General features: G+C 44.0%; 1 protein-coding gene across 37 annotated transcripts in view; it reads left to right on the forward strand.

The window, feature by feature from the left end:
- The window catches only part of ptprda (protein tyrosine phosphatase receptor type Da), a 292,760-nt gene that overhangs the window by 266,180 nt on the left and 9,295 nt on the right, over positions 1 to 17,285 (forward strand). For 21 of the 37 annotated variants that reach the window (XM_088424682.1, XM_088424666.1, XM_088424683.1 and 18 more), the window contains 9 exons: positions 46 to 206; positions 1,614 to 1,625; positions 1,861 to 1,973; positions 5,860 to 5,901; positions 6,363 to 6,460; positions 7,603 to 7,726; positions 9,967 to 10,142; positions 10,592 to 10,711; positions 10,789 to 10,943. In XM_088424682.1, the coding sequence (XP_088280808.1) occupies positions 46 to 206; positions 1,614 to 1,625; positions 1,861 to 1,973; positions 5,860 to 5,901; positions 6,363 to 6,460; positions 7,603 to 7,726; positions 9,967 to 10,142; positions 10,592 to 10,711; positions 10,789 to 10,943 (1,001 nt within the window). The remainder of the gene's footprint in view (positions 1 to 45; positions 207 to 1,613; positions 1,626 to 1,860; positions 1,974 to 5,859; positions 5,902 to 6,362; positions 6,461 to 7,602; positions 7,727 to 9,966; positions 10,143 to 10,591; positions 10,712 to 10,788; positions 10,944 to 17,285) is intronic. The other 16 variants (XM_088424676.1, XM_088424691.1, XM_088424678.1 and 13 more) reach the window with 3 other exon arrangements.

Here is a 17,285-nt window from a genome sequence, read left to right on the forward strand (position 1 = left end):
ATTGTGTTTCGAAATACGACAAATTGCACCGTGCCACCTCTTTAGATCATGTACGCCACCAGCCCGTACTCCGACCCGGTGGTTTCGGCCGACATCGACCCCCAGCCCATCATCGACGAGGAGGAGGGTCTCATCTGGGTGGTGGGGCCCGTCCTGGCCGTGGTCTTCATCATTTGCATCGTCATCGCCATCCTCCTGTACAAGAGGTTTGTGCTGCCGTGCGACCGCGCAACACTCACACGAGCGGCGTTTACGTCATTTTAGGCAGTAATACGCAGTACGTCTGTTGGGTCCAAAATAGCCCCAAACTGGGGGCTATTTAAATAAATACATATTTAGCCCAATCCATTTTTCATCCATAAAAGTTGTACAGTAAATTGTGAGTCTCTTTTTTAATTCAATCTGAGTTAAATTTGACCCATAAAAAAATAACCCAATAAAACAAACTGGAAAATGGGCTTGTTTTATGGTTTATTCATTTGATGCATTAAATGCATAACCCAAAAAGCTGGTCTGTTTTGGCACTAACTGGTTCTGGTATATACAGTAAAGTAACAGTATGAACATTCTGGATGACAGCACCAGAAATGGAATCAACTTGCACACTCGAAAAACAATTAGGTTTAACGACCGAGACAATATCTCGGTTGTTTTGAGACTCGGGATCGTTTTGTAGAAAACGACCCATTTTTTGTGGTCGTCTCATGTAAAGCGACCCTTTCGCAGCAACCCAGAAAGTTTGTTGACTTTGGCCAAAATTTTGGACGGCTACACAGTTTTATCAAATGCATAATCCTTAAATCACATTTTAATGATCTCGAAGTGGGTTACACCAGTGCATCTCGTCATATTTTGCCAAGCCCCCCTTAGGAAATAACCCCGCCCCCCAAACTCAATGCACTGACTATAAATAAGATTATTGTACATCAAAATTATATAAGTATACCTGAACCTGTATCCTTTTTAACCCTAACAAAAGAAAAAAAGCAATATAAATCTATACAGGTTACAGCTTATTCTTAAACTGAAAAAATACCCAAGTGCATCCAACCCTAACCCTAACCCTAACCCTTAAACTAAAGAAAACATGACAAAAACAAAGCCCCCCCCCCCCCCCCCCATTTGAGAAGCATTGGGTTACACTGACTTTAAAAAACTCTTGAATGAAAAAAGTAAACCAAACTTATCCAGTCGATGTCCCTAAATTGGCATGTCAGACTCAAGTCACGTGACTCATTTCAGTACATTTGGAGAAATATGAATTTACACGGTGTCACGACCCGAGCGCATCCTGATGAGTTGCAGCGAGACAAAGCTTGCAATTAGAAGCCAGGAGATGACTTTTATGCTTGAACAAGAAGCAATCAGTTGAAAAACGCGCCAATGTTGGAATCTGGCTGCACCTGGCACTCTCCTCCGTGTTGTTTGAAACGGAGCCTGCGGCTGCGCATCCCAGCGGTATCTCTGAAGACATTCGTCGCCAATAAGACTCAGATATGATTGGTATCACTTTTTTTTTTTTTTTTTTGCTGTGTATCTCACTTTACGGAGTCAGAGCTTTTACCGGCTAACGTCTGTTTCGCTATTTCTCTTTTTGCTGACCGACGGAACAGCAAACCTGACAGGTAAGAAAGCCAAAGAAGCAAATCTAAACTTGCTTGCCCTTGAAAAAGCAGTAAACAAATAGCAGGCTCAGAATTAAGTACCGAGCTACATCAAAATAGTTCTTCGCAGTTTGCACTATGCGACTCCCCCGGTGGCCCTCGCGACGATATTCTCGACACGGTCGACCCTCACTACTTCTGGAGCTCTTTTTTTCTTGCCGCTGCCTTAATCCGAACGGACCGTTTCCCACTGCAGGAAAAGGGCAGAATCGGAAGCGAGGAAAGGTAGCCTTCCCAACAGCAAGGAGATGCCCTTGCATCACCCCACCGACCCCGTGGAGCTTCGCCGCCTCAACTTTCAGACGCCCGGTGAGTCCTCGTCCCATCCAGCCGCCAGCACCCGCCGCGTATTCCAAAAGAAAGGAATATCGGCGGCGTCCGTCTCCGGATTTTCTCCTCAAATCGCTCGAGAATATTACGATGACGCGGAATCGACGAAGGCTAGGTTCACGATGCGGCCTGAAGTGACCCCATTCCGATTATTTTGCCCCCGTCCGATTTGGATCTGATGTCTTCAATCAATCAATCGATCAATCAGATTTGATTTGTATAGCCCTGAATCAGCCAAGTCTCAAAGGGCTCCACAGATGAAAAGGCTTCTTTTGAGACATCTTTTGGGTGTAGGTACACAACAGCATCCCCTGTCAAAGCTCCCAGAAGGGGAAGCAAAAACTCAAAATCCCCAATTTGGGGAAAATCAGAAACCTTCAGAAGGGACCGCAGGCGGGAGGAGCCCCCTTCCAGGCCCGCAGGTTGAAGTGGATGCTGCGTGTCCCAAATACAGACAAATTGACAAATATCTTCATGGTAGTGTGACCAATCCGGATTCGATTTTTGCAAATGCCACACAGGCCGCTTGGGTATGCAATACTAAATCAGATACAATTGCCATCTTTTGTCGCATTCATTCAACAAGCGACACAATTCTGCACTCAAAAAGGCAGGAGCAGGATGGGAGAAAAACTCTCTCGCTCGCTCGCTCGCTCGCTCACTTGTTTGTACTGCAGGAAATGCAAAAACAAAAAAAAACTCAGCCTTCGCCTTCTCGGTGTCATTTTTTCTTTAAATTTGACGGATTGAAAGTATTCTGCCTCCTGTATCACGGCGGCCATTTCAACATCTCCAAGGTTAACTCTAAGGTTAAGAAGCACAGCCGGCGCGTGTGACGTCACGATGTCCTCAACGGGCACGCGGGACAGTTTGGGGCCGTTTAGCGTTCAAACACAGGTCACGTACAGGTCGCATTTATTTGGAAACTTGAACCCCAAAAAATCCGATTCCGCAGAAAAATGGGAATTGAGCATTAAGCCCTGCAGTCTGAACCTCGCCTAAGTCATCTGCCATCCCGCCTATGCGGTCTTGTTTTTTTCTCTGGTTTACGCAACAGATTCTCTGGCTAGAAAAGGGGTACCGCAGGGCTCTTATTCAGGTTTTGCGAGTTTGCATGGCCCAAAAATCTGGATTTTTGCCAATATTCAAATTTGGAAAGGGTTATTGGCCGCGATTGGAAGGGTGCCGGAGGCGGGGCGGGGGTCATTCCCGGAAGGAATACGACAACTGGCGGCGTGACAGTTTGGCGCCAGCCGTTGTCCTCCGCACCCGCCCGGCCCATCCATCTCAAAATAGCGCCGTGCGGCATATTCAACTTTGGCGAACCAATTTAGGGTGAATGCAAATCAGGCGCATTGGCGCCGTTGCCGCCACGGCGTTTTGGCCGGCGCACGGAAGCATCCGGCGTCCATTTATCAATGGCGAAGACTTTTCCTGGCACCGGCTGCTTCGGGACATATGAGCCGCAGCCAATAATGTTGCTTTATCAAAGCGCCATCTTCCACATCGGCTTGCGTGAAAGGATGATGAATTATCCCCGCAGGCTCATTTTGGGGAGAAAAAAATGCGACGCATATTTATGAAAGTTCTTTGCAGACCATTACCGGATGTGGCGCTTTTTTTTTTCTTTTGCCTCCGAGTGATCCCGTCCACCCGTCTCCTTCTGGACAAAACAGATTTCCTCGCCGTCTTTCAAGTACGGTACGTACTTAGATGGCGGCGGCCCCGACAATACGAGACCACCTCGTTCCCCGCCGCGCCTTCCCGCCACCCCTCGTTGGACGTTTTCATCTTAAGGATGCTTGAGCGACCCACGGAAATGGCGCTTTCATTGTGGCCCGCCGGTGGAAATGGATTTTAAGTAGCAAGCTGCGATAGAAACACCCTTTGCCAGAGATGTGAGAGCGGATGGGAAAATGAGGCCCCGCTTCCATTAGCTAATGCCCACTTGCGCCGGCGACTCCAATGAAGTCGAGGAGCGAGCGAGAGAGCGAGCGAGCGAGCGCCGGCGCTCGTGTCACACAACATTGGCCAGGGGCTGGAGTGCACTTTTCGAGTCCCCGTTGTGGGAAGAGTGGATGAGCCTCATCGCCTTGCATTCCAATGTCGGCGCGTCAAGGTCGAGAAAGTTCCGGCCCAAACTTTGGTCTTTCGGAGTAAACGATGAAACAAAGTTCACGCGCGGATCAATGTTGTTCCTTGTCAGATATTTGCCCTTCTTTGTTGAAAGGAAAGGGAAAGTAGTGATTGGGGTCGGGCCGTTGGGAAAGGACCGCGTCGAAAACACAAAGGTGGAAAACGGTGAAGCGGTGTCGGTTGGTTTTCCGTCGGATTTTCTATCAGATTCGCAGTTTCAAAGCGGGACATACAGACTGAAAGGGAACGGAACTGCTGCTCTGTTTTGCGTTTCCCCACACGTCGTGCTTACTAGAAATATGACTTAAAAAAATTGTAGAAAAACAACTTCAGATTGTCAATGCGTGGTTTCACTACGTACAACAAAAAAGGACAAAAAACCGACAATTTCACTCTGTTCCATTGGCCCCTACCTAAATGGTCTCAAACAATTATTGTCATAGTGCAATATCTTGAGCGTATTAAGGTAAATAATATTCCCAAAAGGGTTTGTTCATGGACAGTTCAGAGAGTCTTGTCGCATGTGTATGCATGATGCGTGCCCCTCGTAATATTAAAACTATAAAAATTCTGACTATTCTGACAATGTTTCAAACGGATTGGTATTGAGCTATTGGTGTTGAGTTTGTCAGTCGAAAAGCTTTACTCAACAATGACAGTTCTGAATGACAGGATGAGTGAAATACAATACTTGTAAATGCGGATAAGTGCATTTATACCACATTTTCCGTATTATAAACCAACAACAATATTTCCGCAGAAAAATGATATATGACGTATTTTATTGAAAACTTTTATTGCCTGCTTACAGCAACATCTTAACTTCAACAGCTTGAACATCTTTGCATGTTTGGCACCAACATATTTATATAAACTGGACGGATGGATATTTTCAACTCAACAGCGACAGAATACCGCAGAATTAAATAGCAGTTCAAACTCAAAATCAACATTTTCATAGCCTCTTCCTCTGTCTTCCTTTGTTTAATTGATTATTTTATTTGATCTTTTAAACACATAGCACAGAATTACAGATATACAATCAAATATATCAAATGTAGACAACACAAACTTAGACAAGATATGACACAATTTATATTTATTGGTTTATATCTTTAATCATATATTTTTAAATATCTTTTTGAGTACATTTTTCAGTTTCAGATTCACATCTTTTCAGTGCTATATCATAGTTGTTCCAGATATACACGTTTGCTTTACCGGCGGATTGTCCTAGCAAAAAAAAGTCAGGAAAAAACCATAAGCCGCAGGGCTCAAATGGTGAGAAAAAAGGTGCGGCTTACACTCTGAAAAATGTGCGACTTTATTTTCTGAGTGGACCACTTGAAACCATGTGGTGGTCCAGACCTTACCCCTGGACCTTGAGACCTGGGATCTGGACCCTGGACCCTGGACCCTGGACCCTGGTCCAGAGGTTTAAACCGCCAATCTTGGCAAACGTTTGAGGTCCCGTCTGATTTGTGCTGCCGCGTGAGTGACTGCTTATGCCGAAGGCCTAGCCCAGCACCTGGCATGACGTGACTAACGATTAACCCACGGAGCGCCACGCAATTCACGACGCCGCGTTTCCACCAAGCGGTGCGATTGGGTTCGATGGATCAAAGCGCGTACGCGCTGCGCAAAATTCTCCTTTTTCTTCCCGCTGCTTGGCGCAAACGGGGCCGCGCACCCTTCACTCGGCGCTATTTAACGACCATTTCCTCCACAGGTACGCGCTCGTCCGGTCACCCGAGTAGCCTCCATTTGTCAAGTTAGTTGGCCTCAATTACACATTTCCCATGAATGATATTCCCCGTTCCTCCCCGTTCTTTCCCGCCTCGCCTCCTATCCCCATCCGATCCGCTTCGGCGTTAGCGCCGCGTCACGGCGGGAGGCGGGGAAAATGACAGGCGGGGAACATCAATCATCCCTCGGAAGCAGATCTCCGGCTCTTAACACCTCTTCCTTCTCATGCTAACCTCCCGACCTCGGCTTTGGAATGAACAAGGCCCGCCTCCCCGTAGGGAGACTTCCCGTCGGCCTCCATGTCGTCTCCATTCAAGCATGGCGCGCAAACTGGCCTAACGCGATCAAATCTTCCACCTCCACGCCGCTCACGCTTATCTAATCTGTTTGCTTGCGCTTGGGTTCTTATCGCTCGGTTATCCAAACGGCAAAGGCAAAGCCCGCGCGCGCGCTCGCCGCTGACCTGCGATTTCCTCCGGCCGGCAGGTATGGCCAGCCACCCGCCCATCCCCGTCATGGACCTGGCCGAGCATCTGGAGCACCTGAAAGCCAACGACAACCTCAAGTTTTCCCAGGAGTACGAGGTGGGTGGCCGTAAGGGGCGGGGCCGGCCGGCGGAGACGTACGCCAAACATCTTCCCGGTCTCTGGCTTTTTGCGCGTGCTTTCTGATAGTACTTTTGCTGTCCCCTCTTTCCGCCATTTTTGGCCTTTTTTCGCGTGTGCTTTCTGACAGTATTTTTGATAGTACTTTTTTTGTCCCCTTTACGCCATTTTTTCACCTCACCACATCAAAAACAACAACTTCTCTTCTCAAACATGGCGGTCAGTGCCGGGGGCACGGCGCTCATACGACACTACGCGCCTTTTTTTTCATAATGAACAAGATATTTTAATGACTTGGTATCATTTGACCCCTACGACAAAGCGTGTCTTTTAAGCCATACGGCTTTTGTAACAATTTCTATTTAGACAGGCGTTTTATGGTATTGGACAAAAAGCACATAAAATAAGCAGAATATTAATGTCTACCATTGTAAGAGGTATCATGAAAATGTCCTGAGGGGCCATGAAAAAACAAAAAAGAATATCATGTAATAATAATAATAATAGCAGTAAGAAGAAGAATTCATCCAAAACTTGGCAAAAGAGGATTCAAATAAGGCGTGCCATAGTGCAGGAAGAATAGAAAAGTAGCGTATTATGAAAAGAATAAAAGAGATGTGGAATAATTGTCCAGTGTAATTACAGCTCCTGCATAAAAATTGAACAGATGAATATCTTTCACAGGACAAATTTAAGTTTGTCAAAAGGGGGCCACAAACATGCGGGGGGATTGCTTTAATAATCTGGAATGTGACGATACCATCAGTAAGTGTCAAAAGGTTTCGCTTCTTCTTTGTCTTTTTTCGAGTGAGCCCTACTCGAAAATTCTCAGGACGTTCTCGGCACAAGCCATTTCAGGAGTCTTATTGTCATATGCGTAGAAATACGACACAATGAAATTCTTATTCTGTTCGACTCCATAATCGAGCATATAATAAGGTAGGCAATCAAACAAAAACAAAAGAAACAGTAGTAGAGCAAGAAGCATTTTGAGGTCAGATATCAGCATAGGGAAGCCGAGGATGGGCCTTGTGCTGTCTTTGTTTTTTTTTTCCTGGTTGGCTGGGGGGGCGGGGGGTCATTTTGGTTGCCGCCGCCTGACTAACGTTCTCCCTCTGCAGTCCATAGATCCCGGGCAGCAATTCACCTGGGAGCACTCCAACTTGGAGGTGAACAAACCAAAGAACCGATACGCCAACGTCATCGCCTACGACCACTCGCGAGTCTTGCTCTCTGCAATCGACGGTATGAACAGCCTTTTTCAATCTTTTTTCATGACGCCGTCACGTCACTCTACGTTTTTTTTCTTTCTCCTTCCTTATACCAACATTTGCTCTCCGTTAGATGATGGCTTTTTTTTTTTAATAAACAATCCAAATGATTTCACGTACACCACTGTTCTAGAAGATAGTGCTGCTGTTACATCATCTGCTTTATTTCTGGCTTTTTCCACAGGTGAAATTGCGTATCAGTTTATCACTTAACAAAATGAAAGCAAAGAGCATTTTTGCTAAAAACAGTCAAGCAAAAAAAAAACCAAAACAAAACCTTGTTTCGTGTTCCAATTAATTTCCTCTTAATTTGAAAAGAAAAAAAAATGTACTGCATTAAACCTTTAGTGGGCACAGCGGCCACTTTCGGCCGATAGTCTAAACAGGCAAAACGGCTGAAACTCCGCAACAGCCATTGCTTAAATTCTAATGTACCCCTAATTCTTTTTTTTTTTTTTTTTTTTTAAATCCTAAAAACTCTTGCCTGTTTAGAGCTTGAAAAATAGGAAAACGCGTGCCTAATAAAGGCCGTTTTTTGCCTGTTTAGGCCCGGTAAATGGCTGAAAAGCATTCCATTTGATTGACCTATACCTGCAGAAATGCTTTTCTCCTGCAGCCCCTGAAGTATCTTTATTTAATCCCGTCTCAGACACACTGTACTCGGGGGCATAGAATAGTTCAATACATGAAACCAATGTGTCATTAGAATAAACTATAACCTCAGTTTATATCAGGGGTTCTTTCACAGCGAGCCGATTGGTTCGTTCCTTCATACTGACTGTGTAATAGAGTTTCAATCGGTCACATGTTTATTTTTTTTTCCTCCAGCTCATAAGCAGACAGAACAAATGACATAATTAATGCAAATCCTGACTGGCAGACGGCGTAAATGCATCTGCTCGCGTAAATAAACATCTTTCCGCTGCCATTAAGCAAAAAAAAAAAAAAAAATTGTCTTTTATTTTCAGTTGCAAATTACAGTGGTCTTCATTTGTGTCCATCACTCAATATGCGTGGACAGCAGAGACGGTCGGAGCATGAGACTGTCTCAATATGGCCATCCGATCAAAGTTACCTGGGAGGAAAGAAAGCCCGGAACGGAGAAGGGAGGGGGAGAGAGGGAAGAGAGAGCGAGTGGAGGGGAGGGGAGGGAAGGGGAGGGGAGGAGGTCTCGGAGACGCGGCGTCCATGCAGATGAGACTTATCTTGGCGGAGCATGTGTGCGCCGAGCCCCGAAACTGCCAGTCCTCCAGCATTGACTGCCTGTCAGCTCTGTCTCTTTGCGCTGGATTAGAAAAGAAGAAAAAAAAAAAAAATGGTGCCTTTCATTTCAAGTAAGCAAAAGGAAGGAGGAAGGCAGGCTTGTTTTCCTGCACAGCAATTTTGTGACTTTTTTTTTAATTTAACTGGATTCATGGGCGCAACATTAGGTGCGGCTCTTACAGGAAGCGCCTTTGCCCTCATCAAGATATTTCTTCAAATATAACTAAAACCCATTATGGTTAACCACGGGCAAGAATAAAAGCAACAAGTGCTGTTTTTTTTTTGATTTTTTTAAATATTTAATAACATAGATAATAAGATTATTTTGCTTCATACTATCTATCATACAAATATTTATTTATAATTTTTTTAAGAACAGTTCTGACACTTTACATTGATTTTTTTGGGTGGAAAAATATTTATTAATAGTTATTTCTTTTTGATAGCAGATTTCTTCTAAGATCCAAATGATTTGGGATTTTTTAGGTTGATGACTTTTTTGTCCAAACCAAGACAAATGAAGTTTGAAAAGGACTAAAGTTTTATAAATCAGACACTGATGGCATCTTTTTAGTATTTTTGTTTTGTTTTGTTTTGTTTTAAACCCAAATATTTAAATATAAATATTTGACGCTGGGGTACGCCACTGAAGAAAGGTTGAGAACCGCCGCGCTATACAATCAAATGTTCCACATTTGAACTCTAATCCTTTTTAACCAGTGTCTCTCTCTGTATTCCACCTTTGTGATTGGTCGTTTCCGCATTCAATCCCAAGTACGCGTTTATACGTCTTTTCAGCCCAGTTATTCATTTCCAGGTACTTTTTTGTTTGTTTGTATGTTGTTGTTGTTTTTCAAGCGTTTGGGTAAAATTGCTGGTACTGAATAAGTTAAGCAGGTAAACGACGCCCATCCCTCCCTCGATCCCCCCCCCCCCCCCCCCTCCCCCCAGGTATACCGGGAAGCGACTACATCAACGCCAACTACGTGGACGGCTACAGGAAGCAAAACGCGTACATCGCCACGCAAGGCGCGCTGCCCGAGACCTTTGGGGAATTCTGGCGAATGATCTGGGAGCAGCGGAGCGCCATCGTCGTCATGATGACCAAGCTTGAGGAGCGATCCAGGGTAAGACGCCGTATCGCAACGGCCGTATCGCAACGGCCGTATCGCAACGGCCGTATCGCAACGGCCGTATCGCAACGGCGGCCGCTCTGCAAAGAAGTCAACGCCGCCGTCCGGGGTTTGATTTCTTTCTTTGGAAACGAATTTCGAAAAACCAGCATCGTTCTCGTTTGTTTTCCAACCGACGTGAACGTGAGTGAGTCTGGCGGAGGTCCGGGGAAAAATGGAGTCCTTTTCCAAATCGTTTGCCCGAGCAATTTCCACAAAAGGCCGCAAGGGTTAGAAAAGGCAAGTGAGAAAAGAAGAAGAGCGAGAAAGAAAACGAGGAGTGGAGCTGGATCGGGAGTAGGACAGGGTGGGAGTCATTTTCAGCTGGATACAGCAGGACATGATTTTTTTTTTTTTTGCGCGAGGTTTTTGCTGCGCACGTTGTAAGGCGGTTTTCACGCTAGGTAAAGTGCGACCAGTACTGGCCCACCAGAGCAACGGAGACGTACGGCCTGATCCAAGTCACGCTGCTGGACACGGTGGAGTTAGCCACATACTGCGTCAGGACATTTGCACTTTTCAAAGTAAGAGCGCCGCATTTCGCTTAAGGAATTGACCTTTCATTGACCCGATTTTTTCGGGGGGTCGGGGGTTTACGCAGAACGGCTCCAGCGAGAAACGGGAGGTCCGACAGTTCCAGTTCACGGCCTGGCCGGACCACGGCGTGCCGGAACACCCCACGCCGTTCCTTGCCTTTTTGAGACGGGTAAAGGCGTGCAACCCTCCCGACGCCGGGCCCATGGTGGTGCACTGCAGGTAGCCGATTCTCTGCAAATGACAAAAATAACCTCAAGCATGAAATTGATTTTTTTTTTTTTTTTTTTTCTTACCCACCCCCCCGGCTCGCCGAAATGAAACTACGAATACGTATGACAATGTACCGGGGTTTTTAATCATTTTAATGGATGAATTCATTAACAAATAAAAGCTCCCAAAATCACTTTAATGGTCGCTGGATGAAGCCAGAAGTCTCATTGTGCTTTAAGCGGGGAACGCGCGCACCCGCCCACACGTCTGTGCGCACGCACGCCGTTTGTACTTCCATACGGCCCTTTTCTATAGCTCTCCTTCTTATTAGCTCGCCCGGCTGACACACTGCACAGGTCACCAGCCACAAGCGACCATTTTTTTTTTTTTACGCCTTAAACCACTGTTTCAGCATTTATTTTACACACACACACACATATATATATATATATATATATATATATATATATATATATATATATATATATATATATATATATATATATATATAATATATATATATATATATATTATATATATATATATATATATATATATATAATATATATATATATATATATATATATAATATATATATATATATATATATATTATATATATATAGCTAAACAAAACTATTAAAAAACAAATGTTATTCTTACTCTTTTTATTAAGCATTGTGCAATATTTTGTCCAATCCTTATAGCTTTACATTAAAGGCATTTCGCATCAAAGGAAAAACTTTGAAAGGGAGCTGAAATTTCACCCACGTAGTGACAATATGTGAGAATTCAACATGGCACAACCATTTATAGATTATAACTATAACTATTATAACCATCCCGTGGCTAAAGTACACTGAGAATGGGGTGGAAGAAAACAACCCGAAAAAATACTGCACAAGGGTGAAAAAAAACCAATTGTGGCCTTGGTGCATTTTCACAGATGTGATGGATGTTGTCGGACGTCAGAGAACAAAACGTAATTGATGGGAAGGAAAAATGGACTACTGTTTGCAAAACTCCGTAAAATCTCACCGTAGTCCCCTGCTTACAGTGAAATTTTCACACAGTTTTTTTGCGCCACTTTTAGTCTCATGCATTTTTCGACGAAATGACTTTACATCAATATTGTCACAGGACCAAGGTTTTTTCACCACATTTGTTTTGGACAACAATGAAACATTTTAGCATCGATTTTGTTTGGCTCAAGCATTTATTTTCATTCAGTAACAGCATGACAGATGGATTTTTGTTATTGTTATTATGGTTGTTATCATGATTATATCTCATGTCATCGACCAGGCGTGTTTCAGGTTCGTCGGCAGAAATATTTGATAATAATTCCCGTCGACGACAGTAACTCTAGCCGTATGTTAATTCATGTTCCAGTTCATTTGCTCTTACTTGAAAAGAAAAACGTACTGATTCTTTGACGGAATGAAAACTTTTTGTACCTGAAAAATATCACATACACCCTGAAATGCCATTTGAGAACCACTGCCCTGGCGTCAACAATTTTGACTGGCATTCAGTTACTCTAAAATAATCCATTTTATTTGTAATTAACTTCCTAAAGTCATTGATTACTTTACTGCTTCAGTAATTGTGTTACTTAATATTCGATTCAGTTAGTACCAGCGTTAGCCTGCAGTTTCAAAAATAATAAGCATAAAAGCCGGTATGGATTGAAAACGATCAATCTGAAATGCAAATAGCGGTAAGTTAAGCAACTTAACTGTTTAATGGCTGTGATTATTTCATCCACGGATGGGTCCACAGAACCCGGCGCATACGCGGAGATTCCCTCCTTACGGGTAATTTTGCGAGCATTTCCATGTATATGCTAATTTGGCCTTGAAGTTAACCTTGCATCCCACACAAAAGGTTTGGAGGCAAAGCCTTTTAACATGACGGTACGAGCGCTATCATTCCCCTCAGCTGACACGGCCCCCTACGCACCGCCGCTAAGCTAGCGCCGATCCGCCGCCAACACGCGCGCGAGCGTCGGCCTCATCCCCCTCGGGTCTCGCATCCTAAACAAAGCGCTCGCGAGCCCGCCCCGTCTGCGTCCGGACTCCCGGCGGGACTCCCGCCGAGCAAATTTGGCGCCGGCGGAAGAAGACTCGGCACATGTAAACCGGTGTCAGAAAGTGACAAAAAGAAGGAGGCTTAGCGCCCGTTTGGAAGTAACGCATCGCGTTGTTAATTAGCGCCGCTTGCTTCCGATTCAACGCGTTGACTCTGCTCGGTGGAACAGAATGCGCCACTTAATGCAGATGGGCGCTTTTAATTCCCTATCAGATCCCCCTCCAAAAATAGATCCCGTCCGTCCTTGATGTTTGAATGCAATTTTAAAAAGATCCATTTTTAATTCAAACGGCTGAAAAAGGAGCTACGCGAGCCGCGCTGTTAGCGCGTCTCCGGAGTTAACGAGGAGAAAGCTTTTCAACTTCCATCACGCTCAAGCTGCGAAACAAGCTCCAACAAAGACCAAATAAGCCATTGCAATCCCACGGGTGCTGGATTCACGTTGCAAATAGAAGCCTCATACAAGCCTTACGCTTCATTAACTATGTAACATTTAGCATTAACTATGTAACGTTTGGCATAATGTTCCATGAAAGACCCGTGCACAATACGTCCCCCAAACTTAACTCTTATGCGCTATTTTGTTCAATCCTTGGATCTTTCAATCAAGCGTTGAAAAAAGGCACCAGGGAGCTGAAATTTCACCCAAACGGTGACAGCATGGAGTGTGCCATCCTTGGCTAAAATACCTCGAGAATGATGTGGAAGAAAATGACCAAAAAGCGTTAAGTAGCATTTCCAACTGCTTTTCTGGCGTCCTTTGTTATACTGGCCATTTTTTTTTTTCAATTGCCAAAGATATTTGTATGATTTATGAATATGTCAAAAAATGGCATCCATTGAAAAGTGATCAGTCGGAACAACAACTCTCAATGTATGCAGTCACTTTCTGCTTTTGAAATGTAATCAACTGTAGCGCTTGCTAAGAAGCTAGCTACAAGCCGCTAACGCTGGAGCTACCGCTAAACGCTGGCAACGGGTGCCATATAAAACAAATGGCACCGGAATTACAAAGTACATGTATGTCATGTATGTGTTGTATGTATGAAAACACTGCCATCCAATGGTCACAGTTATCACTGCAGTGCTCAACCGGCTTAGTATTAGATAAGTCAAGGGTGTCATAAAAAAAAATAAATAAAAAAACGGATTTGACGAGAATTGTATTATTTTAATGACTGTTTCAAAAGACGAGAAGTGTTCATCAAAAATTGAAGATTGTTTCATGACAAAGTTGCTTTGTTGTCAAGGGCAACAGTCAACTAGGCAACTAGTGAATGGAAAAACGAGTCAAGTCGAGCCTGAGGCGCAACGCCGCCGCTTGGCCGTTTGCCCAATAAATTCAACTAAAGATACTTAGTTTCGCTCTCAATTGTTGAATACAGCCGCGCTCTTCCGTGTCGTGTCTCTTTCTCGCTCGCTCATCGCGGGCTTCTGCCTCACGTGAGCGCCGCAAATAGTGGATGAATTTTCAGCCGGAGGCAGACACGGACAGTTTCATTGGTCAACTGACGTGTTCCGTAATTGCATTGGTCAGATGTGACGAGACCGGGTGACTGATGTATTGGCTGCTTGAAGCGCAGGGCTAAAAAATAATCAATAACCTGCACCATATTAAAAGCCGCAGGGTCAAATAGTTGCTGTTGTGGTCTGAAATTTACCATTGAACTTTTATCTTGTTTGGATATTTTTTGTCTGGTTCGACTTAGAAGGAAAATATATATTTTTTAAAGTTAGTCATAAATAAAAATACGCAATAGATCAGTGGTTCTCACTCTTTTTTCAGTAGTGTACCCCCAGTGAAATATCTTTTCGGCCAAATCCCTCAACCAGTGCAAAGCATTTTTTGGTTTAATCAATGATAGTTAAAAATAGTTAACTAATTAATTATGAATAAATGTTTGTCCCCCCCCAAAATACTCAACAAAGTGTCAGACCCGCTCTCAATAAGAAATAATTGAAAATAAATATTTGTCCGCAGAAAAATGTGTTCACTAAATAAATCATTAAAACTCGACAGGTGACGAGAGGTGGCACGTGACGAATTGTGTCGACCTATTCTTGTATGGGGGGCAAACCGGCTTTTTACAAAAATGAAAATGAATAACCTACTGAACATGAAATTTGTTTTCTGAACGTATGTTTATCTGAAATTCAGTCATTATTTTTAAAGGATTTTAGCATTTTTGTTCTTATTTTTTTTCAATCTCGAGTACCCTCTGAAGTTCCTTCAAGTACCCACAGGGGTACTATTTTATTTTAAATCGCGAGTACGCCCTGACGTCCCTTCAAGTGCCCCCATTTGAGAACCGTCGCAATAGATAACGTAGCAAGGGGCACTGTATACTTTTTTAGCTCCGTGTTTACAACGGCGAGCCGATTTTGATCCTTTTATAGGAGATAAAAGTGTGATTTTCCGGGATTTACCGCCGATTGATCGGTTGAGGGAATTAATTCTCAAGTTCAGAGCGTGAAAAAAACACCCCGCCGCGAAGAAACGTAAAAGCGCCTCCAACTGCTTGAAACGCATCCACTTCGTAACGTTACGTTTTATGAGTGACTGCAATTTTTTCATCTTTTTTTGGGGGGGCGAACAGGAAGGCCAAACAGACCTTTGGAATGGCTGGGAGGTTTTTCCAACAGTCAGCTCGCCCCGTTCCGCCGGCTGTGCGCGCGTCCGTCCGCTTGGCACGTTAGCTGACAGCGAGAGATTTGCTAACAATACATATGTAATTGCTTTGGCTGCTCTGCATCCTTTATCTTGCGGCGGCTCAGTGCAGCTGTATTTTACAGTGCGCTTCCCAACGCCCCCCCTTCCCCTTTCGCTCAACTTCTGGAAAGCACATTAGTCTGACACTTAATGTGTGTCAACGTCCAAAGCAGCTGCCGGGACTGGCTGAGAAGCGCCGCTGTCAGGTCATTAGTGCAGTCAGTCTGCCAGCCGGCTCGCCGTCCGCCGCCCGAGCCCGAGCCCCACTCGTCGATAAAAAGGATATCGCGCGTTCCCGCCGTTCGCCGCCCTTACGCTTAATATATGGCGCCGCTCCGTCTTGACGTGAAGCCGAGCGACGGCGCGTCCCCCGTCTCACCTCCCGCCCGCATCCCTCATCTTCCTGTCTCTCTGCCAATCTGCCACCGCTCGCTTGGCAGGCGGTCGGTCTACCGGGTCCGGTTCAGCGCCGCAAAAAGTCGGCCCGGGGGCCGAGGCGCTCCTCGGTCCCCGGCGGCGATTTGAATATTTTTGCGTTTCGTTTCCCCCGTGATTCTTTTGCACGCAAGCGCAGGGTGATTTGAACCCGCTTGCAGATATGTTGGAGTGTATTTCCGACCTATCAAAATACAGTTTTCCCATCATGACCCATATGTGTTTGAGTGTATTTCCGACCTATCAAAATACAGTTTTCCCATTATGACCCGGGCAATTAACGAAGGCGCCGCTTGGCATTACGAAATGAAACAGGTGTAATCGGAAAACAATGGAAAACACCGTGTTTTTGGACTATAAGCCGCACCTTTTTTCTCACTATTTGAGCCTTGCGGCTTATAGTCCAGTGCGTCTTATCTCCGGGGTTTTTTTGGGGGGTGTCCATTTATGGAACAACTATTCTAGAATTCAGGACTTTTTATTGGCATCTACATAGTAACACTACACAATGAAATGATTATTCTGTTCACTTCCCTGAGCAGACTCTCCAGACAATAGAGCACATAATGAAGTAGGCAGTTAAAAAAAAGAAAAAATGTGCTCCAAAACATTTCGAAGATATAGTATTAAAAATATAAGAAAATGTGTAAAGTGAAGAAGAGAATAAGATTGTGTCTAAAAGTGTGACGTGTAAATTTGATACCTACATATATATATATACATATACACATGATTTTTTATAAGTATGAGTGTATAAATGACTTATATGATTATGTGTTCATTAAAATATTCAATCAATTAAACAAAAGGCAGATGAAAACACTCTGGAAGTATTGGCTTTGACTTTGAACTGCTATTTAAGTCAATACTACTTTAAAGATAGGATGTTGCTGTAAGAAGGCAATTTTTAAAAAAGGTTTAAGTTGAAAAAAAAAAACATATCCCATCTTTCTTCCTACATATGATGTTATGATTGACAGAAATTGTTTTTTTCACTCAATTTTTGCTGGTGCAGCTTATAGGCCAAAAAACACATGCCGTTTTTTGACCATTTTTGGGTCATTTTCTCCCATGTAAATCTTACAGTATTTTAGCTACAGAATGGCACACTAAAAC

The sequence above is a fragment of the Hippichthys cyanospilos genome, chromosome 1, assembly GCF_059441005.1.
Source record: "Hippichthys cyanospilos isolate Australia breed blue-spotted pipefish chromosome 1, RoL_Hcya_1.0, whole genome shotgun sequence".
NCBI lineage: Eukaryota > Metazoa > Chordata > Actinopteri > Syngnathiformes > Syngnathidae > Hippichthys > Hippichthys cyanospilos.